Here is a 25,771-nt window from a genome sequence, read left to right as displayed (position 1 = left end):
GGACCTTTCTAGGACAGGGTTCAGCAAATAGTTTCTGTAAAGAAGACAAATAGCCTCTGTCCCAACTTCTCGGGTCCATTGTCACAGGGCAAAGGTGGCGGTAGGTGCTGCACAAACCGACTTAGAATATCATATTCTGTATCTATTGATTCATTCTAGACATGGGTGGAGAGAGGCCATGACATGTCCTGAGTCCCCTGAGAGAATGATTGCTTCCTTCAGATTTTAAAAGTGAGGAAAGTCAGCCAAAGATGCATGGTTTCCCACTTCACTCACCTGAACATAGAGCTCTCTGAGTTCATACTGAAATTTTTTGGGATCGGTGGTAATTGTCACTGGACCAATTTCTGTGGAGACAAAAAAAAATGGCATAGATCAATAAACTGTAGCCCATAACATTAAATACTTTATTATATTTGCAAATATCTTTTTTTCCATGTACTAAATAATTATTGACTAATAACAGCAAAATGGTAAAGACGCATTTTATAGCTACCAAGAGATAGTTCATAATTTGCTATGAATTTCGCATATCTAAAACAGTATATTTTTAACCTTAGGAATTCTTAAGGGGTAAGAACTGGCACAAGATCTCAAGTTGCTGTTAATACGTAAATGAATCAATCACACATCCATCCTGTAATTCAATTTTCTACATTATAGAGAAAAATCCATCTCAGTTAGTTCAAAATAAAGTACATTGCAAAACAAAAAGGGGGAAAGAAAAGAAAAATGAGTATTCACCACCCAGCCCACAAGATTTCATAATAACTTCAAGAGGCACAGATACAAAGGCATTGGCCATGCCAGAAAGAGTCCTTACAACTTCTTTCCCTGTGGTTGGGATAGCTGGGTCTCATTATCACCACTCCCCTAAGCTGGCTTGGATCACAGTTACCTTCAGAGCTGTGTTCCCTCCAAGACTTCCTTGAGGTATGGAGCAAGCCACCACTTCTAACAGGAGCAAGTCAGGGCTACTGCTTCCCATGCAGAGTCATGACTTGTGGTTTGAGTTAAGAGCAAAGAAGCAATCTGGATATCAGCTTGTATTAAGACGATTATAAACATACATGCACACACGTACATGCACACAGATGCACACATAAATACACACATTATTTTTGGCAAATGCAACATGCTTGTAACAAATATTTTCAGTACCTAAAGCTTATTATTAAAAAAAAAACCTTTTAAAATACATAATTGAAAGTACACGTTTAGATACCATTCACCTTTGTGAGACATCATCCATGTATTTAAGTAGTAGTATTGAAGTTCATCTAGGTATCATGCAGAAATACATGACATTTAAATTCCTAGAGCAGATGAAAAGTTTTCTATTTTATGTAAGGAAGATCTAGGATGCACTCAAAATTATAGTGTGTAAGAGCAACACAAAATTAGAAAGATTCTTAATAATTAGCTTTTATAAAAGATGGTCTAGTTCAGAAGCATATTGGATTTTCTACTTCAAAGGATAATAGCTAATTAGCCAGGCCTTCTATAACATGCTACATATGGCTTGAAAGCAGACTGTAGAATTTGAAAAATAAATGAGATAAATTGGAAAGGAGCACAATTTCTCTGCCATGATCTATGTAATTTTTCTTAGAAATGGCACGAGAAAAATATCTTGACCCCTTCCCTATAGATTAGACACCTTGCAATTTTCAAAAGGAATGGCGAGCTGATTGGCTAAACCGTGTGAAAATGCAAACATCTGCATTCCATACAAAGCAGAGTGGCCATTAGCCATGTTCTGAGTGTATGGAAAAATGAGGGAAGCCGATTCCCTCAAGACTAAACAAAGGCATACTTTGCAAAGGAATGCAAAACAGTGACTGGGCATGCCAGACAGTTACACCCTGACAGATGAACTGTCAACAGCCGTGTCAAGCCAATCTTCTATGTTCCCGCATGGCATACTACTAAAGTCATTCAAGAACGCAGAAAGGGATACAAAGACGATGGTGGGGCGGAACTGTATAAGAATAAAAGGAAAGAGGAATAAGGAATGTAGCTTGTAAAAGCAGCCCCTCTAAGTCTACAAAAAATAAAAGAAGCTGAATACATGTTTTTCTTTAAGAGTCAGGGTCAGAGGTGCTATTCCAGCTAGAGGACTGATTAGCCTTCATTTAGTTACCCAGAGACTGTCAAATGTACACCTGTTTTCAAGCAAGATCAGAATCTGCTCTAAAGTTCATTAATAAACATTTTTGCAAACTACTCTGGACAGCCGAGATAAATCTTTTATCATTTATGAGAAACGCTCAGGAGAGGGAACGGCTTGCCAAGCTGCCATATTCCTCCAGCTGGAAGCATCCTTTCCAACTTTTAAAACACTGAGCGATACGCCTCTTTGGCAAAGTCAGCCCTCCTCCCTTTATAGCCCTCGCCTCCATTCCAGTCCTTCTCTTTACTTAACAGAGCCCTGCATCTGTGTGTCACTGGTAATTTCCTCTTCCTTTTCACTCATGTTGGCTTTGTTTCCTGCCAAGCTTTCAATGATATTCAGCAGGTACAACTTTGTCCCCTCCTCCCACCTGAATGTGGTCCTATACTAGTCACAAAATTTCATGGGAACTCTCAAAGACAACCCATGCTCTCCTTCCAAAATTCAAACTTTGTTAGCATGCCTTAGCATGAGTTTGTGTGGTTCTCACCATCCCCGAGGCCTTCCCCTGACCTTCGTCTGCTCATGTATCTCTCATTTAAATCCAGTCTCTTGAATGTTTTGCCTTTTCACTAATGTCCTTTAATGTTATCTCAATAATTTGACTGTAATAAAGACAATGGAAGACTAAAAGTGAGTATTTAGCAGAATGCAGAGACATCTTCTGCATTACTCTGTAGATTGATAATGGTTTACACTGAAAATTCAACCCAATCAAAACAGTAAATGAAATAACCAACCATCTCGCAAGAGAATTACAGAGCTAGGAGGGTATTGAAAGACAAGAGGAAGGGAGAAAAAAAAATAATAAAGGTTAAATCAAGGCTTGGGGGGCTAACTTCTACATTTTCACCGTAAGTCCATCATGGGGCTCCTTGCTAAGCTAAGATCAGTGATAACAGACTCATCAACTGAAGACCTCATATGCAACATAATGTTCTGTCCTTTGAGTAAAAGATTAGTATAGCCAATATTTTAATTCCCACACAATTAATTTTTTTCCTTTTATTTTTTTATTAAGAGATTTTCTATTCATTTTACATATCAACCATGGATTCCCCTGTCCTCCCTCCTCCCACCCCCACAGTCTTCCTCCCCAATCCAACCCCCATTCCCACCTCCTCCAATGCAAGGTCTCCCCTGGGAAGTCAGCAGAGCCTGGTACATTCAGTTGAGGCAGGTCCAAGCCCCTCCTCCCTGCACCAAGGCTGAGCAAAGTGTCTCAGCATAGGCACTAGGTTCCAAAAAGTCAGCTCATGCACTAAGGACAGGTCCCAGTCTCACTGCCTGGGGGCCCCCTAAACAGTTCAAGCTAAACAACTGTCTCACTTATCCAGAGAGCCTAGTTCAGTACCATGGGGGCTCCTCAGCTATTGGTTCACAGTTCATGTGTTTCCACTAGTTTGGCTAGTTGTCCCTGTGCTTTTTCCAATCATGGTCTCGATATCTCTTGCTCATGGAATCCCTCCTCTCTCTCGTTGATTGGACTCCTGGAGCTCCGCCTGGGACTTGGTTGTGGATCTCTGCATCTGCTTCCATTAGTCACTGGATGAGGGTTCTATGATGACAGTTAGGGTATTCAGCCATCGCATCACCAGAGTAGGTCAACTCAGGCACCCTCTCGACCATTGCCAGTAAGTAGTCTATGGTGGAGTCATCTTTGTGGATTCCTGGGGACCTCTCTAGCACTCTGCTTCTTCCTATTCCCATAGTGTCTTCATTAATTTAAAAAAAAAAATTTGGTAGAATGTATAAACATGTAAGATACATGTCACAATTCTGAAGACCCCTTTTGGTTAAAAAAAAAAAAATCTTAACCCCTAGGAATTTGCCTCTTCTCAATAATTTTGCTCTTTCCTGTTTCCTAGGGCTTTATCAAAGGCGTTGGATTTTGTTCCAGCATCTCAGGCATTGTTCTCCTAATCTGAGTTGCTGGACCTACTTGAGAAAATAATGGAAAGAAATTCACAATGTAATATTTTCTTACATTGCTTCATTTGGCAAGACCGATGGCCAGCTCCTCGCTTCCTTTTTCCTTTCCACACACAGATTGCTGGCCCTTGGAGGCTTTCCACTTTGCTCAGAGCACTTTCTTGATAATGGCAAGCTCTTCCTCGCTGCTGCCTTCTGGGGGTCTGCTTGATTTCACGGCTGCAATCGAATTTTGGGCTCTTTCCTCTCAACATTATGTTGATAGTTGCAATAAGACGGGGAAAGTGACGAATAGCATCCAAGCATTATAGGAGAATCAAAGCAATATGTACCACAGGGCTGGGCGAATTAGAAGCCGGATTCTATTGTAATGTACAATAATAACCGGTATCTTAAAAGAAGTCTGAACTAGCATCTGCAAAGGGCCAAGTGAATAATACACAGAAAGGCAGAAAATGTTCTCCATGTCTGAGAAAGGCAGAGAGACCCTAGAGCTCTGGTGGAGTTTTCAGGGGAGACCCCGGGAAGGGACCTGGTGTGAGTGGTAACCTGAAGAGACTGCCAGGTTAACAGAGTGACAGACGGACAGCAGAGTGCTAGGTCTCCAGACACAGCCGCCTCAAATTTCCTCTCAGCCTAAACTGAACTTGATCCACTTTCCAAAAACTGTGTTCTCAATTTAAGACAAATCAATTCTAAATGATTTAATGTGCAAAAAGGCCGGGATACATATACACATTCAAAGCATTCAAGTTGCTTTTTTTTTCTGAATAAAAAGAAATCATGCTTCCTGTCGGGAGATGTGACAGAAATCACATTAATAACTATACTCAGTTGAACTACAGCATTCTCTTCCCAGGTTCCCCCGTCCCTGTCTTGAACCATTTGCAAGTGGTCTGCATCAAATTGCCAAGAGCAGGACTGACAGGTGAGTCTGAGCTGAGCGAGTGCCAAGTCCATTTCAGAACTCATTGAGTTGAGTGCATTCCTCCTCACATTAGAAGAGGCCCCTGTAAGGACCACTGATCGGCCCTTAACGACTGTTTTGGCCATAGAGTGATGATACATTTGGTACATTTTCTAAAACTGGACTCAAGAGATGAATTCATGAGAAGCAGGTTATCTAACTTTGACTAAACAGCATTCTGTTCCACTATCCAAAAAGAGTATCCACTGAACAAATGAGTTGTGTGATAACCTTCAGTACATGCATTCAGCAAAACTGCAGAGTGTGTACTGTGAACAGAATTGGTCCAGCTCATTTGTTCTGTGCTGCTGGACAGGATGCAGAAAAAAATTGTTTAATGAATTCAGCAATGTTACACAGTGCTTTAGAACAGGAAGAAAAGAAGAATGCCTTCATAACGGACCTGGAAGATGAAGTATGTGGAGCAGGTTGTTATCGCTTAGACTGGATTCTGGCCAGGGCATCAGCAAATACCTTTGTACAGACAGCCGTGGGATTTTTAACAGCAACAAAATTCAGACTTTCAGTTTTGTATTTCTAAACATAAAATTAGACTTTTGGCATTGACTATTTCTGTGTGTTAATAAGGAGAGATAGGATAATGTAAGATATTTTAAACTCACCTATTTAATAAGATTTAATTAAACAACATTTCTAATATGATCAAGGTACTATGAAAGGAAAGAAAATTTTAAAAAGTCATTTCCCAAAACACATCTTAATTTAAATGACTAATATTATTATATAGAAATCTTATCTTAAATTTTAGAATTAAATTTTGAAATCCTTTGTATGAGTGTGTATGAATGTGTATGTATGAGTATGTGTGTATGAGTGTGTGTGTTGTGTTAGTGTGTGTGTATATGAGTGACTGTGTATGTATGAGTATGTATGTATGAGTGTGTGTGTTGTGTTAGTGTGTGTGTGTGAGAGAGAGAGAGAGTGACAGGGTGTGCATGAGTATGTGTATGTAGCAAAAATAGGTTTCCATATGGATAAGTCAAACATGCTTAGCCATCTATTAACCCTATGAACTTCAATAATAACCAACATGGCGTCATGCCCACATGCCCACAGGTACAATAGTGGCACAAGCTTTCTGGGATTCACCAAACACTTGCTGGTCGGATTTAAGGTCCGCTCTTATTCTGCTAAATGGACATAGTGTCAAACTCTAAATTTGTATCTTTTTATGTATAGATTAACACAGACCTCAGACCTCATCAGGGAAGGTTCCTTGTGCAGTGGACTGTGGTTAGTGCAGGGACTCACTACTGGTCTGACAGCAGACAATGTCAGTGGAGTGCTCACCCACAAATGGACTATCTGTATCACACACACACACACACACACACACACACACACACACACACACACCTGAGGAACCAATGTGGAAGAGGGGGCAGAGAGGTTGTAAGAGCCAGAGACCAGGGAGGACCAGAGTTTAACAGAGTGTTCTCAACATTACAGGACCTCTGCACTCATGAACTCAAAGCAGTTGTGACCGCCCACACAAGAGCAAGCCATTCACCATTCTAGCATGGATCTGGGAGGCGTTCACAAGCCTCTATCCTGAACCGAGGAGGCACTGACAGCTGATGGCTTCTGGGAGGTCAACCATAGGCCTGTAAATGGCCCCACATTTATATAGACAGCACAAGTAGAACTCAGTGAGTTAAAAATGAGGAAGGAGGAGGAGGAGGAGGAGGAGAGGAAGACGACACAGTGTTAGGGGATGTAGGGGATGGGAAGCTAGAGGAGGAGTTAGGGGAAGCAATGAGGGTGACTATAATCAAATTACATTGAAATTCTCAGAATTAAATACTGAGATGACAAGCATGTGTGGGCACACGCGGCAAGATTATGATCTTGATTATTTGGGGGCAGAGCCCTAAAAGGGGGCTGAAGCACAGGAGCTCAAGTTTGAGGATAGCCTGAACTACAGAGCAAGGTCCAAGGCCCCATCTCAGAGCTAGAAGAAAGGAAAGAATGGAGGGGAGGGAGAGGGAGAGGGAGAGAGAGAGAGAGAGAGAGAGAGAGAGAGAGAGAGAGAGAGAGAGAGAGAGAGAGAGAGAGAGAGAGAGCGCCAGGCAGTGGTGGCGCACGCCTTTAATCCCAGCACTTGGGACACAGAGGCAGGCAGACCTCCATGAGTTCACTGCCAGCCTGGCCTACAAAGCAAGTTCCAGGACAGCCAGCCAGGACTGTTACATAGAGAAATCCTGTCCTAAAAATAAACAAAAACAAAAAAGAAAAAGGAAAGAAAGAAAAAAGATGGGGAATTCTATAAAAAGAGGTGGAACCGCTGAGTCACGTGGTAATTCTATTTTTTTCTTGTTTTTAAAAGCACCATACTGTTTTGCTCAATGCTATCAAGTTTTACTTTTCTATCAGTTGTGCACCAAGTTTCTAGTTTCTCCAAATCAATCTGGCATTTCTTGCTTTTCATTTTTGTTGTTGGTCTGTATATTAGCCATTCTGATGTGTGGGGGTGTCTCACTGTGGCTGATTTCCCCCGTGATTAGATGTTGAGGATCTTTTTATATACTTATTGGACACTCGCACCTTTTTTTTAATGTTTCCTCGGGTACTTTGCAAATACTTGAAAGCTGTTTGTTTTGTTGTTGAGTTTCAGGAGTTCATGCTGACCCTATCTTATAATCGGCTGTCCCATATAGGATATCGTGTTCTCCACAAGGGTTGTCTCTTTCCTGTCAATAGTTTCTTTGGATACATAAAATTTCACTGAGGACAAATTTTTTTTTTTAAATGACTGAAATTCATTTTAAAGCTTTCATTGCTCTGTTAGGAGACTCACTCACAGCAGGTCCTGGGGCAGAGAGAAGAAGCAGCTGTGGAGTATCTAGCCATACAAGAACATCTAATCACACCCCTTCCCTCGGAGGACAGAGATCATCATGAAAGAAGAGGTGGAGAGATGGTAAGAGCCAGAGTTAGCAGAGGACTGCTGTGAAAGAGGGTTCTGCAGCCACAACAGGAGCCTTTGATCCCCCCACTGGCTAGGACTGTATTCCGAAGACCAGCACGATATCAAACCAGTCAAAATCCCAGCATGAACGGGGAGGGCTTCACAAAGTCCCACCTCTAGCTGAGCAGTTACTGGCAATTGGTGGCTGCTGGATGTAGGAAGTCAGAAGAGCTTGGATGGGGCCTATGAACATGGGTTGTTCATGTTCCGAGGGCTGGCCCTACATCCATGCACCTACTGGCAGTGCTAAATGGGCCTGGCGGGTTTAAGGAGTACGCGAAGCTGGAAGGAAAAGTGGTAGGGGGTATAAAAGAAGTCGGAGGGATAGAAGTGGGGACAGCTTTGACCAAAACACATTATATTCATGCATGAAATTCCCAAAACTAAGATTTTTTAAAAGAAAAAGTAATGGTAAATTGCTATGTTAAACAATCCTTTAATATTTAAAGCCTTCAAATAAATATACAAATCAGTTCAAGCTAAATGAAAAGGAAAATTATTAAGAAAAAATGAATCACTAGTTAAGAATAAAAGCTATGTATTTCCAAGTCTTTACAAAAGAATCCACTGTTGTTGAGATTTCCACATGTTGGGAGAAGAGGCTAAATTTCAGTCTTGATTGTTTCCATAACAATCAAACCAATGTATGCAGCCTTCCGATGGGGTTTTCAAGAAAAAAATGTAATTAGTGACCCAGAACCATATTTGCAAACATTTTATTTTTGAAAATACAGGGGATGCGTTAGCATATGACAGGTGAGGGGATGACCTGCATGTGATTTTTCTCTGAACACTCGCATCAATTCCAGCAACAGGAACCACAACCTTGAGGATGGCTCAGCGGGCAGGAAAAAGCACAAGCAAACAAATGATTTAAAGGAAGTCTTGATTATAAGGCTCAGAAATATCTGGGTGTGTCTAGGCAGCTGCCTGGATTTATGGCCGGCGCATTTGTGCACAGCCCAGCTCTCCACAGAGCCCTGCCCTAGCGTTTAATACTTCACAGCCATTATTCTGAAATCACTTTTTTTCCTTCCGATTTGTTTTGTAAGTGAAGTTCTATGGAGCAATGGGTTTAGACAATGAGGCTTTGAACCCTGGTCAATGCCCCAGTCTGACTTTCCACCATCTTCTAGAGCAGGTTCTCAGCCCCCGACTCTCCTGTTTCCACATTATGCCACCCAGTAGCCCAATCAACTCAGGCCAGCTGTCATTTTCAACCCCACAAGGACCAGGATAAGCACACGGATCAGGGGCCTGAAGCATCCTGTGTTAGCAAGGAGCAGTGCGTGGAGAAACTTGCTCTGGACTGGCACAACTACAGAAGTGCCTGAGGCCAAGTCCTTAGTCCCTCAAGACTTTCACACACTCTGCATCTAAACATACCCCCGGGGGACCCAGGTTTAAAGACAGCTATGAGTTGCCTGTTCATCAAAGGTTGAGGCTGCTGGGAAAGATGTCTGTCTCAGCTTCACTCACTGAAACATTTGGGGTACAGAACACGGGTCTCAAGGCTTGCAGGAGGGGTAACCTCACATGGCACATCTGCCATGGGTCAAGTGCATCCCACATGGTTAAGACCCTTCTAGTTCTCATGTGGTGCTTCACTTAACCCAAAAGTAGCCATGTGCCCCAGACTGCTGGTGTAAGCTCTACGCCCGGAGTACAGGGTCTCCCTTTTTGCTTCCAATCCTCTAAAACCTGGTTTAAATTATTAGCATGGATTTTTACCATCCATCTTTATTTTGTGGAATAAATGCAAATATCAGAGCATTTAACTGGTATGCAGATTTACTCAAATTACACAATTCATATTTTGTGGCTGATCCCAGATGGCGTCCACAGCTGTCCAAAAGAGACAAACACAAGCCAGATTAAGGAATGCTGAAGAAGAAACCGTTTATAATCCTAGCAATAGTATGAGCATTCCAGGTTTATCATGAAATTATGTTAAGCAGGACTTCCAATGAAAAGGCATAAACTATTTTTAATGAAGAGGAAAACAAAGTATTAAAATATGTATATTCTGAAGTCACTTTATTGATTTAATATATTTAAATTATTAAGTATATGTACTCAGGAACTTCGTGCTATATTTTAGGAAATGGCGATGTTATTCTTAAATTTACTTTTAAAACAGTAAAGGCAATTAGACCAACGAAAACCAACAAAGAAAACAGTGAAGGACATCACACCTACCACTAAGTGAGCAGACAGGAGTGAGGTTGTTTAAATAACTATGGAATAAAATGGACATACTCCAAACGAGTATTTCGAGACAAGATTAAACAAGAATCTTTACTTTAAAAATATCTAACTTCAGACTTGTGAGGAGGCTCAGAAGGTAAGGGAGCTTTCAGGAAAGCTTGCTGACCTAGAACATGGAACCACAACTCAGCAGGAAAGAACCAACTCCCAGAAACTGTCTTCTGACCGCAAGCCTGCCATGACAGGTGTGCTCCTGCACACACACACACACATACACACACACACACAAAAAAAAAAAACCCATAATAAAGAATTTTTTAATTCTAACTTTAATTCATATTTTGCAGTATACAGTAAAACAATCTCTAAATGAATTAACTGGGTAATATAACCATTATATTTTTGGTTGTAAGACTAGCCTTTAACAAAGCTGAGCCATCTCTCCAGCCCAATAACCATTATAATTATTTAACAAAATCTAAATTAGAACATATAATTAGAATATGTATCTAAATTCTACATACATAAATATTCTGTGAAAAAAAAATAACATTCCCTTTCTCTAGGAAAAAGTCAGGAGAAAAGACTTACAGATAGGAATACTTGAAAAATAAATGGATTTTAAAAACTGAAATAAAATGTGAAAATAAAATTGGGAAACACTCTTCCTAATAGTTAACATAAGTTGGACTCTACACTGGAGAGGGTGTTGCAATTGATAAAAGGAAGCAATGCCCTAGCCAGAACGTGAAAGGGGGACTTGCTTAAGAGTGAAGCCGTGAACAGTGCTCCACTTCAGTGAGTGCGAAAGGGACGCAACCTGCTACGTGTCTAAAACACACCATGAGGGGTGGGGGTGAGGCGGGGTGGGGGGGTGGGGGGGGTGGGAGGGGTTGGGGGGCTTTTTTCAACTGTTACTCAAGCCAGTGTCATGATGAACCTAGAATGTTTGTGCTTCTGTTAATATTATGGATAGCTACCATTGCTGTGTTGTATGTATTAGAGGTCTCATAAGTCATAAAGGTACTGGTGATGAACTCATTTTCCTGTTAGAGTTGACTAGAAATAAGAAGACACTGACGTTATCAGGATATGAATGGGCAGTGTCAAAAACTGGGAAGTGATTAAACTGCACAATTTTCTAAAGAAAGTCAGACTGTAACGATGTATCGTTGCGTGTGGAACCCAAGCCAATGTTTATCTATGAAATTAAAAGGCCAGTAGAATTGCTCATGTTAACTGAAATTATTGGCAAAGGCACACAGGTGTAAGTAAGGACAAATTCTGAAAGGCAACATCAATAAAAACGGATGTTTGGAGTTGATGGAATAACAAATACTTCTTTATTTTTCAAATGTTTTCTAAGCAGGGGCTGGAAAAAATGGCTCAGTATACGAACACTTGCCATGAAAGTGTGGGGAGGTGAATTGAAATTGCCAGCACCCACATAGAAGCTGGACACGGCTACTCAGGCCTGTGACCCTGGCTCTCGAAGGCAGAGCCAGGCAGATCCTGACAACTTTCTGGCCAGCTAGAGTAGCCAAAACAGCGTGCCACTGGCTCAGTGAGAGACCCTGTCTCAAGAAAATAAGGTAGAGAACAGGATCTGCCTGTCTCTGCCTTCCAATGCTGGGGTCACAGGCCCAAGTAGCTCTGGCCTCAGCATGCACAGACATAAATGCATACACCTGCATACTCATATGCACACACCATAGACACTTGTACCAAACACACACACACACACACACACACACACACACACACACACACACACACTTGAAGATTTTCTAATCATTGTACTTACAACTTAAGAAGGCAGAGATTTCACTTTATCATCTACAAGCTTGAGGTCATGTTTGTGACTATTGGCTGTGTGGAGTTATTAATTTGTTTATGATGGTTATTGATGCTTTTATCAAAGCTATTTCTCAGCATTAGGCAAGATAACAAAGAAAGCATTAATTGAGGCATCACCTGTCGAAGTTGTGAGTCTAAGCCTTTTAAATATTTAGAGTCCAATGTAAGCAGTCATTTTTCAGCTAGTATCCTCTCCCAATCCCCTCACTTCTCTCTTTTGTCTCTTTTAAGGACACACCTGTCCACAATGTTATCTTCTTTGTAGCATGAATCTTAGAAGGTCTTATTAATAAAAACAAATCCTGGCTGGGTATTAGGGTGAATGCTGGAAGATCAGAAAAGCAGAACAAGTCACAGCCACCTCACCTCGCCAATTCCTCAGCTGATCCTGTTTCCTCAGACTGGAAGCCTTTGAGTCCTCATCCAAATGGATCTCAGCTGAACTGTTGCTCAAACGCCTAAAAGCTTAACCAGCCTAGTTCCTGGTTTTCATGCCTTATATATCTTTATGCTTTCTGTCATTACTTCCTGGGATTAAAGGCATGAGTCACCATGCCTGGCTATTTCCAGTGTGGCCTTGAACTCACAGAGATCCATGCCTCCAGAAGGCTAGGATTAAAGGTGTGTGTGCCACCATTTTCTAGCCTCTGTATCTAGTGGCTGTTCTGTTCTCTGACCCCAGATAAGTTTATTAGGATGCATAGTATGTTGGGGAACACAATACTACCACACTTCTTAGTGATTAGTCTTTGGCCATAAGACAAAGAATTTCTGTTGATGGAATGACATAAAATACTGCTCAGGTTTATAACTCCAAAATCCAAGCACAACCTGATTTGGGTTCTTTTTCTTCAGATTATCAATTTTTATTTTCTTTGCATATTCTTGCAGTTACATGTGTCTATTTATAAGCAAATGTCTTACTTTCGTATCTTCATTGAATGGTAAAATATGAAATAGTTGGAATAATTGTAAATATTGAATATGAAGCTGAATTGTTTATGTGAGCACCCCTTTTAAATTTAAATATTTCTGCTAACATGAAGAGGTTCAGAATATTTATCTTAGCAGATTTAAAACAACTCACATTTGGAAGCTGCCTAAGTCTCTTTAAGGTCAGTAAGCTAATTACTTTGTTTCTTTTCTTCCGTCTATTGTCTTAGTTTGAATCTTTTCCAAAGGCTTCCGGTCTAAGATAAACTGAGCATCAGGGTGTTGGGATAACGAGAAAGCATCCACTAGGTCCTCCCAAACCACCAACACACTGCTACAATAGCCAAGAGAGGCATGCGCGTTCCCACAAATGCCAGTGGCATATATCCAAGACCTTTCAAACACTCTAGAGAGGAAACAAGGGGCACTCTGTGCCGCTTTCTCCTATCACAGGCATCAGTCCTCTCTTACCAACAGATACGGACGAACCTGAAGGTTTCAATACCTCTGCTCCCAGTTCCCACACTTCTCTCCTTCACTCCCAAGAACATTCCTGCTAACTGATGGTATCAAGCCATCCCTTTAAAACCTGTGCTCCAAAAAGCAAGGGATGCCATTCTTCATTATACACTCTGCGCTCAAACTGAACTCCAGTAATTAACATGTGTGTTACAGGCGTCCATTAATAACAATTAGCAGAGACACCAGAAGACCGGAGCGGGCCAGCAAAAGCTCCCAACGAAACTGAAAAATGTGGCTCAGATTACTGCTAGTGCACAACCTGATGGAAAAAACCTCCTGAGCCCAGATGAAAAGGCTCAAGTTGCTGAGAGGCGCTCTCCTGCATGCCCTGCCCCCTAACCACCACCCCCCACCCCCGCTTTGTTAAATGTTTAAGCTAAGACATTGCTTATTCTTTTTATTGGAGTCCAAGCAAGCAAATTCGGTTGAAATCAAGACTCTGTCACAAACTAACTTTGTTTTGGAGTTCTGTCAAATCCCTTCCTCTTTCCTTGTCTGAGAACCACCGCATCTGTGCCACGGGGCTGCCATGAGCACTCCGTGAGGACTGGAGGAGATGGAGCACACGGGGAAGCTGCTGCTGGTTTCCAGTGGTTTCCATAAGAAGGTGTTGTCCTGCTGGGGGTTACAGCTGCTGAGTAACTGTCTACAGCATGATAGGGGGGTGGGGGAGGGGGAGCCTTGACTTCTGGGGTTAGAAAATTTGTTCCCTAATTAATGCCTAAGAGGATTTACTGAATTCCAATTTCCAACTCAGAAAGGAGGTAGGCAAATTACAGCCTTATTCAGTCATGTCTTTTTACATTTTTACCTTTTTACAGTACGTTACAGGGGGAAGGTTTAGACTGTGATCATTTGGCGGTTTTAGATAACTAAAATTGTACCTCTTGCTTTCATAAAACTGAATTTTATTAAGCAGTAAAAAAAAAAAATCCTTTCCCAGCCTATCACTGAATCAGATCTTCTAATTTTACATTAGATGATAAGGCATTTCACAACTATGGCTTGATCTTTCATTTATACTTTATGATATTTGTAAATTTCATAAATAATCAAACATGAAGGAAGTAAAGCCATGTGACAAAAGTCAGCATCTGATCTGAGTTTGCTAACTAGTGTTTTAGCTGTGCATGGGAACACCAGTACTAGAAATGAGAATTTGCACTTATCTCATATGTCACTGTCTTGGATGCCCTGTAGAAAATGGCCACCTCCTTACCTTTGTTTAAAATATTTTTGCTGCAAAGGCTGTTTTCCTCATTTACTTACCAAACTTTCCATTATGATTCAACTCACAACCCATCTTTTAGTGAAACCTCCAGAATGTCTCATTTCTCTGAATTAAAGATCATTCTTCTGAATTAAGTCTGAACTGTTTGTGGAGGATTTACCAGGTGTGGTTGGCATCACCTAAAACAGCTTCCAGTGGTTCCCACCTCCTGTAATCATACCATGTATAATACCCTTCCACAAGCTACGGACTATCTAGATGTTTGTTTCTAACAGAATGGGACAAAACGACATTATAGCCAACACTGGGGTACTAAAAGACCATGAGTCCTGTCTTGTGTTCCCTCTCTGGCCCTCTGATGGAAGCCAGCCATGAGAAATAGCTGTGTGAGCTACCCTCTTACCCCACCGAGAGAGTCGCATGGCATAGTCTAAGGGCAGCTTCTGCCCCAACAGCCAGAAGGTACCTGAGGTGCACAGTCCAGCAGCTCACAGAACACTCAGTCGTACCAAGAGGCATATGAGAAATCAGGATCTGGTTCATTATTCTATCAAGTTTTGTGATGGCTACAGGCCCAGTCAGCAACCAGAGGACCCACTAAGTTATACTGAGATCCTCACCTCACAAAACCTATCAAATAAAATAAATGTTTTCTTTTCTTCTTCTTTTTTTTTTTTTGTTTGTTTTTTGAGACAGGGTTTCTCTGTGTAGTTTTGGTGCCTGTCCTGGAACTCACTCTGTAGACCAGGCTGGCCTCGAACTCACAGAAATCCGCCTGGCTCTGCCTCCCGAGTGCTGGGATTAAAGGTGTGCGCCACCACCGCCCGGCATGTTTTCTCTTCTTAAACAGTACCATTTGGAAATTGTTTTACAAAACTTACTGAAACACAAAATGATACGCAGCAGGAGAAAGCTACATTCATTATCTGCACAGTCTCCTGGTGGGTTACGAAGCGCTCTGGTAAAAGCAACAGTGACATTTTGAATCTCCAGAAATTAGATGTGGCCCTCACTGATAAACTCCTATACCCAGACAACTGTTTTAAACAGTGTACACAAACCACTGCTTTAAAATTGTCACTCAGTAATTCAGAAAGGAATCTGTAATATAACTTGCAAATGGAGAAACTATGTGTGTACATGTGGTCATATAGGTGTATGAAGTTGATTGCTATAATAGAAAGATACAGATACATAAGTAATGTCTTGAGACGCGAACACTGAAGAAATAATTAAAGAAGTGAACACTGGTAATGTGGTGAAATTAGAAATCATTATTATGGCCATATTAAAAGAAGAGCTTAGAAACTGCAAACACAGTTAGAAAAACTCTTACAATATGGCAGTTACTTAATCCCAAAAATATTAAGAGAAATGGAGAATATTAATAGGATACTGAAGTCATTCATATAATATCTAATGAGCCCTATGCATCTCATCATACTAATTAAAGTTTTAAAATCAAAGAGGCGGATGAAAGATGTGGAGAAAGTTCAAAGCGGTTGGAACTGCATTCAGAACTCTGAGGAAGTTCCTAATGAAGCAGTATGCCCTGCCAAAGAAAAAATGAAAAATTAACATCTCTAATGGCAAGCATTCCTCTTTTGATACTTTGAATTCAGCAAGCTGCTTCTAAATCCCTCTGAGGTAATCGTGTCCTGCGCTTGAAGCTGGTGAAAGCCTCAAGATGGCTTATACTGTATGCAGCCCAGTTCCTGGGTGAATATGTTGTTGTTGATGATGATTCTGTAAAATCAATCCATCTATGGAGTTCAGTATTGAAAAAGACGAATTTGTTTGACCTACAAGGATGATTTTTTTTTTACTTTCTTTTTATTTATTCTTTGTTTCTTTCACATCATGCCTCCCAATCCCATCTATCTCCCCTTCCCCCCAATAAAACAAAATGAAATTTAAGAGAAAAACAAAAGGAAAGAAAGAAAAAGGAGAAAGAGAAAATCTCATCATGGAAACTGCAGTGTGAAACGGTGGATAAACCCCTTTATCCATACATTTTTACATGCAGGCCTTCATCCCAAAGAATCATTGGTCTGGTTCGAGGCCCCTGTTCTCTGCTACATCATCTACACTGGGCCCTCACTGGGACTCTTCTTGGACATCCTGTTGCTGCCCTGTGTCATGGAGATCTTGCATCCCTGGGTCTGCAAGACGCCCCCACCCCGGGCCTCTCCCCACACTCTAGCAAATCACAGATGGGGTGGATGTTGGGATGGGTCAACACATAACCTTGGTTCTGGGCCTGGATAGTTTCAGGGTTGGTCAGCCCACCAGCTCTCTCCTGTCTTCACGACTAGGGTGAGCTCTCCAGCATGGCCCTGGCTAGTTCATCCCTTGCAGCAATGAGCAAGGGGTGGGGCCAGTTCTCTCACTTACATGTCCTCAGGGCCGGTTGTCCCAGACACACACCTTCAGGGCCAGTTCTACTGTGTTGCCCAGGCGAAATGTAGGGGCAGCTCTTCCTAGTGCAGCAGCTGCTGAGAGGCAAGGACAGCAATCCTACTTTCATGACTTCAGGGCCAGCTCTTCCACCTGCCTCAGCTGTTGATGGGTGAGGGGAGGGCATCTCTCCCCTACCCATGTCACCACATGACAGATGAGCAATGAGGACAGTTCTCCCATGCTCACTACTCAGGGGCTGGCTCACCCACACCTCCGCCAACAGGGTCCGCTCTACGGTACTGCCCAGGCGAGACACAGGGCCCGTTCTCCCAAGAGCTGTAGCTGGTCAGGGGTTAGGTCAGGTCCCCCACCTGCTGCAAATGTCGAAGAGAGGAGGCCATCTTTTCCTCACCAATGCTGCCATATGGCGGATGAGAGGGGCGCTACCCGCATTGTCACACCCTCAGGGCTAGCTCACCTATGCCCCTGCAAACAGGGCCAACTCTGTCGTGCTGCCCAGGTGAGATGTAGGGCCCTCTCTCCTCAGTGCTTCAGTAGGTGAGGTGCGGGACCAACTCTGCACAGCCCTATCCTCTCCGCCTTCATCAGGGTCACAGACCAAGTCATGGCCTTTGGCAGGAGCCCAAACCCAGACATCTGGCCCTGGGTAGCAGTAGGGTGTCTGCATCAGCCAGTTCCTCACTACCCTCACCTCTTCAAATCTGCCTCTCTCCCAAGCACTCATTCTGTGTGTGTGTATCTCTCTCTCTCCCACATCACCACCCAATAGTCAGTCACTCACTCCTAGTTGAGTCCTGCCCAGCCAGCCACATGGCGAGTCGGAGCTGTTGCTGTTGCTGTTGCTGTTGCTGTTGCTGTTGCTGTATCCTGGCCCCTACAGGATGAGTTTTAAGACTGTTCAAAGAGTCTTTTCTCTGGAGAAGGAAGAGTACAACTGGAATAGAATATTATCATGGGTACTGCGCTTGGTGCAAGGGGACAACCATGAAGAGGATAGTCACTTTCTTTCCCCATAAAATTCACAGTCTTTGAAAGGAAATAGAGAATGAAAGAAACAGAGACTTTCCAATGAGAGGGAGACAACGTCCCACACTACCTGGAGACCTAGAATAGGAGCAAACACAGCTGGAAGAAAAGTCAATGAAATGATTCCCAATGATACTCTCACTGCTGCGATACTCATAGACCATGATTGTCATCATAGACCGGAGCCTAGCATAATTGTCATCAGAAAGGCTTCGTCCAGCAACTGATGGGAGCAGATGCAGAGACCCACAGCCAAATATTAAGCAGAGCTCAGGGAATCCTGCAGAAGAAAGGAGGAGGAAGGATTGTAGGAGCCAGAGGGGTCAAGGAAATCATGGCCCACAGAATCAACTAATCAGGGCTCACAGGGGCTCACAGAGACAATCAGGGAGCCTGTATGGGTATGACCTAGGTCCTTTGTATATATGTTATGGTTGTGTAGCTTGGTGTTCTAATGGAACTCCTAACAATGGGAGCAGGGGCTGTCTCTGACTCTTTTGCCTGGCTTTTGGAACCCCTTTCTCCTACTGTGTTGCTTCATCCAGCCTTACTATAAGGGGATATGCCTAGTCTTACTACAACTTGATATGCAGTGTTTGGTTGATATCCCTGGGAGGCCTGCCCTTTTCTGAAGGGAAAGGAGGAGGAGTGGATCTGAGAGACAGGGGAGGTGTGTGGAGGGACCGGGAAGAGAGGAGGGAGGGGAAACTGCACTTGAGATGTAATATATAAGAGAAGAATAAATTTTTAAAAGGTTATAAGATAAAATGCATTGGCATAAAGGGTTAAAAGGAAATAATTGAACAGGAAGGGTTAAATTATGCTGGTGGGGAGGGGAAGGCAGGGTAGAAGAGGGAGTAAGGGGAGAGAGAAATAATACTAAAGTTATATGGACTTTAAAAAGTCATACGGAAACCTACTACTGTAGAAACACACACATGCGCACACACACACACACACACACACACACACACACACACACACACACAAAGAGTTAAAACAGAGCTACCCTATAATGAAGCAACAACGCTGCTATTAAACACCACAGGCAGAACAAAAAAAAGCCCTTTGCCAGGAATAAGTGACCTCTTCTGAAACTGTTTGCTGGCCTGTGGTGTCCCATAGACCCCAAAACATCACAGGCGATTGTCACTGTTCTTGATCATCCTCCAGAATTTGACAACAAGACCCTAGTGCTGAAGATAACACATAAGTAAGCCACAGAACATGGAGAAATCAAGCTGGTACTGACCCAGAAGCCCCATCCCTACGGACTAATTTCATAGTGATGGAAAGTGCTATGCACGTTGCCAGAGGAGAAAAGTAACTATCAATCTTCCCCATCTGTTAACTCTGCAAGCTACAGTGACTGGGCTAGCAAAATCTACCCACCGGAACAACACTGGCACACACGTCACGGGAGTAACCAACCATGCTGTGATTAGATTTAAGTCCTACTTCGCAAAATTAAACCTGGCTCCATTATCAAGCCAAGAATTATGGCCTACACAGATCATACACCGTAGAGGAGAACCTACTACCATTATCTTGCTAAATGGACACAGTACTAAACTAACTCCTAACGATTTTTAGTCATAGACTAAGGCATCTTGCAGCCTCATCAGAGTAGCTTCAGTTTGCAATAGATGGTGAATAACCCAGAGACCCACAACTGGCCAAGTTACAGAAAGTAAAAGATTTCAGAATATTCATCCCTAAATGAAACACATCCTGCACCCCTTCCCCCTAAGGCTTAGGGGTCATTGAAGAAGAGGGAGTGGGAAGAGTCTGTAAGAGCCAGAGGCAGTGGATGACTATGAAGAGAAAATACTGTCTTCCAGGTCCAGCAGCGAAGCTGCATGTATGGACACACAGCAGTCACACCACGTGTAAAAACCTAGGTGAGCCCAAGTGAGAGCAGATCCCAGCCTGAAAGGGAAGCTGAAACTACAATCCCACCCTAGTTGTGGAACTATTAGCAATCGCTAGTTGCTGGGAGAGGAAAGGTCAGTTTTATCTGATAGTGTAGGCTCTGGATAGTGTAAGTTGACCGTGCTCCAGTGGGAGGCCACATAGCCAAAAATACTTGGGCCTTGTCAATTGGTTTCAATGGAGAGAGAGAGAGAGAGAGAGAGAGAGAGAGAGAGAGAGAGAGAGAGAGAGAGAGAGAGATCAAGTTACAAGTTGGTTGTGGGGAAGGAGGTGGATGTGGGAAGAGATGGGGGGAGGGAAGTGAATATGATCAAAACACATTGTATAAAACTCCCAAGAATTGACAAAAAAAATTTAAAGAAATAAGTAGATTATCAAGTCCAAAATAACAGAACAATGCACTGCTGCATATGACACATACAAGGTAGACATGTCATCTTATTCCCTTTGTGTAAAATACATGTTCAGAAATGTCATCCTTTTCATATGGAGTTATTAATTTTATTGTATCAAAGTGTAACATGAATCTTAAAAGGTCTTATTTAAAAAATGAAACCTGGGAGCCAGGTATTGGGGTGAATGCTGGAAGATCAGAGAAACAGAACAAGCCACATCCAACCTCAACTTGCCAATTTTTCAGCTGATCCTGTTTCCTCAAACTGGAAGCCTCTGAGTCCTCATCCGAATGTGTCTCAGCTGAACTGCTGCTAAAAGCCTAAAAGCTTAACCTGGCTCTAGTTCCTGGTCCTCACGCCTTATATATTTTTCTGCTTCCTACCACCACTTCCTGGGATTAAAGGCGTGTGTCACCATGCCTGGCTGTTTCCAGTGTGGCTTTGAACTCACAGAGATCCAGATGAATCTCTGCCTTTGGAATGCTAGGATTAAAGGTGCATGTGCCACCATTTTCTGGCCTCTATATCTAGTGGCTGTTCTGTTCTCTGAGCCCAGATAAGTTTACTAGGGTGCACAATATATTGGGGAACACAATATCACCACATCAAAGTATTGAAGTCTTTAATATAGTAAGTAGATTAGTTTTTATCTGTAGTACATACTGCAAAAGAAGAGAAAGGAACCCCTATGGTGTTTCGTATAGTAATTTTGGCTGTGCAGAAATGGTTTTCTTTTATGTAGTAAGACTTAGTTATTTTCTGCGGTTCCTGGTTTTAATCATAGTTAGAAAGTTTTTCTTCACGATAACACTGAAAAGAATTTCTATGATGTCTTCTAGTGTTTTTATGGCTTATGTTTTACATATTCATTTATGTCCCATTTGGAAATTATACTAGTGTAAAGTCTGAGGTACAGATCTATATTTTCAAGACAGCTTGCTGGCTGACACCTTATTGAAAAAGCACATTTTCCCATGCATATTACAGGCTACTTTGATTCACATATGTATTCTATATTTTATCCCACTAATCTTCACTTCATGCCCAGACTAAATCCTCTTAATAACTCAGAGTTAACAGTATGTTTTAATATCCGGTGGAGCTAGCCCTCCATCTTGACTCTCCTTTTGATGATTTTTCCTGGCCATTCTTGTGTGCATATTTTTCCATATTAACTTAAAAGCAGCCTATCTAGATCCAAAATTTTCCTGATGGTACAAAGAATTAGGAGATGCTGACAACATGCTGAAAATGTTCATGGCGTATTATTTCAATTATTATAGCATTCTAATTTGGTGAACTTCAGAGGTCTTCCAAGGTTTTTGGTTTTTTTTTTTACATATATATAATTTTGCACATTTATTGGTAAATTTAACGTTAACTGTTTTCTCATTTTTATAGATATGGCAGATTTTTGTCATCTGAATGGGTTTTTTTTCTTTGTATTATTTTTTTCATCCACTACTATATGGAATTCTATCTGTAAGATATTTCAGCTGATGTTTTTATCTTCATGGTATATGATCATGGAAGCTATAATTATTACTCTGTGTTTTTAAATTTATTTGTTCTTTGAGAATTTCACACACAAACACAATTTATTTGATAACATCCACCTCTCCTTTGCTTCCTCCAACTTCCAAACCCTCTCACACACAACTTCATATTCTCTTCTTTGTTTATATACAACTTACAGACACCAATTAAAGCTGCCCCAACGCACATAGGTGTAAATGCAATTTCTTTCTCCTGTCTAATTGCGTTGGTTAGTACTTTGGAACAATGTTATTTATTAATGGTAATAATGAGCATCATTGTTTGTTTCCTAAAATTAGTGTTTCTAGAGTTCTCTCCAGTAAATATGACAGTGGGTTGGGGAATTATTACATGCTCTTTTTTGGGTTAAGAAAACATTCACCTATTAATACTACATTGGCTCCTTCCTATTTAAATCAAGTATAAACTTTAAATTTTGTTAAATGCCTTTTACATACCTCAATAGACTCACTTGTTCTTCTTAAGCATAATATTAACAGATTTCTTTTTATTGAACAATTATTTAGGATCCTGAAACAGACACCCTTAATCGGGATGTTTCATGTTTTTTAATATGTGCTATACTCTGTGGGTCAATATTTTACTTAGGATTTTGGAAGTTATTTGCATAAACGTGAATATGAATGACCTGATTTTTCTCTTTTTCATTAGATTTTTTTTAAGTTAGCATTCAAAGTAGTGACTTTCTTTATGGCATCTTCACACTTATGTGTCATTATCTGTCCCTTTTAGCTCTGTCAGTCTGACACAGCTTAGAGTTAGTTGTCTGAGAGGAAAGCCCCAGCTGAGGAATTGCCTAGATCAGATTGGCATGTGGACATGTCTGGCTGTCAGGGTGGGGGGGAGTGTTAATTGATGTAGGAGGGACCAGTACAGTATTAGTTAGGACCATACACAGGCAGGTAATCTTCAGCACAGAAAAGCTATGGTCACAAAGGAAAAATTGGTTTTCTCCATTGGAGTCTCACTGGTTATACTAACCACACTTTGGGGCACACTTCATTCCCAGGGGTACTCAGAAAACACAAAATGAACTCAGTGGTATTTTTGGAGACTTTCTGTCTCGTTTTGTTTTGTTTTGGCATTTTTTTGTCATATTGATCTTTTGCTTGTTTATTTTTATTTTCATTTTTTGTGATTTTTGTCAGGGGGAGGGGTATTTCTTGTTTTGTTGTTTCTTGTTTGTTTTAAAGAGAAAGAAAGGAAAAAATAAAGTGGGGTGGGTAGGGAGGTTGGGGATCTGGGAAGAATTCAGGAAGGGGAAGACATGATCAAAATATATTATATGAGAATTTATTCTTCATAATAAGGTATAAGAAAGCAAGCAAGCTAGCTAAGCATGAGCCCAGGGGAGCAAGTCAGCAAGCAGCATTCCTCCATAGGTTCTACTTCAAGTTCTTGCTTGAGTTCTTGCCCTGGCTTCCCTCAATGATGGATTACAACCATTGAAGACTGAGGCTCTTTCCTCCTCTACCTGTTACAGTCAGAGTATTTTGTTGAAGCAACAGGGATGAAACTGAACCATTCTGTACTACCATCCCGCTCTTGCTGCTTCCCTTATGCCCATAAATCGCTCCTGTTTCTTTCACATCACATGCATGCTATGACCCTTTCCTTCCTCCTTCCCAGATGATCTCTTCCCTTCCTCTCACAATGGCCTTTTATACGTCCTGCACACACACATACACACACACACACACACACACACACACACACACATACACTTTTATTTCTAGATTCTTCATATGAAAAAAAACATGCAATAACTGTTTGCTTGAATCTGGTTTATTCCACTTACTATAGACGGATCACTGTTTCTGTAAATTTTTCCTGTAAATGTCATGTCTTTCCTTTTCTTTATGACTGAATAAAATTCCATTGTTTTTAATGTATGAATACCATATTTCCTTTTTCCATGTCTATAGTTGGGTATTTCGATTTGTTCTACTTCTTACCAATTGTGAATAGTGCCAAAATGAATGTGTATGTGCAAGTATCTCTGTGATATATTGACTTAGTCAGCAATGGTGTAGCAGCCTCATATGGTTTAAGTGCAATCTTTATTAAATTCTGATATCAATATTACGCTCAAGTCACTTTAAAATTTGAGAAACTTCTCTTTCCTGTTCTTGGGAAGAGTTTAAATATTACTGACATTATGAAGATTTTTTTAAGCCTTTATCAAAATTCTCTTGTAAAATCATGGAGGCCTTAATGTTCTGGGTGATAGTGGAAAAATATATTTCTGTTTTTCTAAGTTCTTTTTTTCCAGGTAACTTATCCTATTTTTACACACATACACACACACACACACACACACACACACACACACACACACACACTTACTTGTAAATTTAAGTTTTACATATAAGAGAAAACATATAGCACTTCTTATTGAGTCTGGCTTATTTGGATTAGCATAATGCTTCCTAACTGTAACCACTTTCCTACAGATAACAGTATTTCATGTTTCTTTATGGCTGTATAAAATTTCATTGTGTATATAAACCACAGTTTCTATCATCCATCTGCTGATGAACATCTAAGCTAGTTCCATTTCCTGGCCATCATATCATGCAAAAGTAAATACAGATGTGCAAGTATCTCCATAATACATTGACTTAGGGTCTTTGGGTATATACACGCGAGTAGCAGGGCTGCATTATATGGTACTTTTCGGTTTTTATATAAATATTTATTTTAATTGCGTGTATTTGTGGCTCTGTGTGAAAGTACATGCAATTGAATACAGGTGCTTATAGAGGCCAGAGGAAGGCATCGGATCCCCTGGAGCTGGCATTACAGGAATTGTTAGCAACCCAACAGGGGTGCTGGGGACCAAACTCAGATCCACTGCAAGAGCAGTACATGCCCTTAACCACTGAGCCATCTCTTGAGCCCCTATTTTCAATTTTTTCTGAGGAATTTCCACACTAATTCCCTAGCCAGCTGCTGCTGGATCACGTGGAGATGGCTCTGGAGGTGTGGTCCAGGATAAAAGCAATTTTTCTCATGATATGTGGCATTGTGTTTGTTGTTTTGGATTTCCTCTGCAATTGAACAGGGTGTCTGTGGAGAGGTGTGTGTGTGTGTGTGTGTGTGTGTGTGTGTGTGTGTATGTGTGTGTGTGTGTGTGTTTGTGTGTGTGTGTGTTTACTTGTTTCCACTACAGGAGGACCTGGATGCTGGTTGGAATGCTGACCCACATTTCCACATGATCAACTCCTTCATCACTGCTAGAAGCAAAGCAGGTCTAAGGAAGCTGCTCTGGGGCGAACCCCACTTGTCCTTGTAGAAACAGAGCTCAGACACTGTTGAAAATGGCTCTCTCAGCTGGAGCTGCTATATCAGCTCTGTGTCCATGTCCTCTGCTACTGTCGCCACTGCCTGAGGCCTTCCAGGGAAGCTGAGACTTAGCAGTCCCCTAAATTTCACCAAACACCATTATTCACCTTTTGTGTGACAATTCACCTTGCTGATTATGATCATTTCTGGAGAGAGGAGAGGATAATGTGACCTTAGACTGTTTCACTCAATATGGAAGTCCTTCCCTAAATTCTCATTTTCAGTCTTAGTTGAACATCCTAAAAGCACATATATGCCTTATTTGTGTTTGAAGTTAGAAACT

At 41.4% G+C, this 25,771-nt stretch overlaps 1 protein-coding gene across 1 annotated transcript in view; it reads right to left on the bottom strand.

The window, feature by feature from the left end:
- Hmcn1 (hemicentin 1) overlaps nt 1–25,771 on the bottom strand; it is a 435,413-nt gene that overhangs the window by 322,449 nt on the left and 87,193 nt on the right. Inside the window, exon 2 of the mRNA XM_059280181.1 lies at nt 277–347. Coding sequence (XP_059136164.1) covers nt 277–347 — 71 coding nt within the window. The remainder of the gene's footprint in view (nt 1–276; nt 348–25,771) is intronic.

Source organism: Peromyscus eremicus, chromosome 15 (genome assembly GCF_949786415.1).
Source record: "Peromyscus eremicus chromosome 15, PerEre_H2_v1, whole genome shotgun sequence".
NCBI classification, from domain to species: domain Eukaryota; kingdom Metazoa; phylum Chordata; class Mammalia; order Rodentia; family Cricetidae; genus Peromyscus; species Peromyscus eremicus.
Note: the sequence above shows the minus strand (reverse complement) of the source record. Positions and strands in the feature narration are given on the sequence as shown.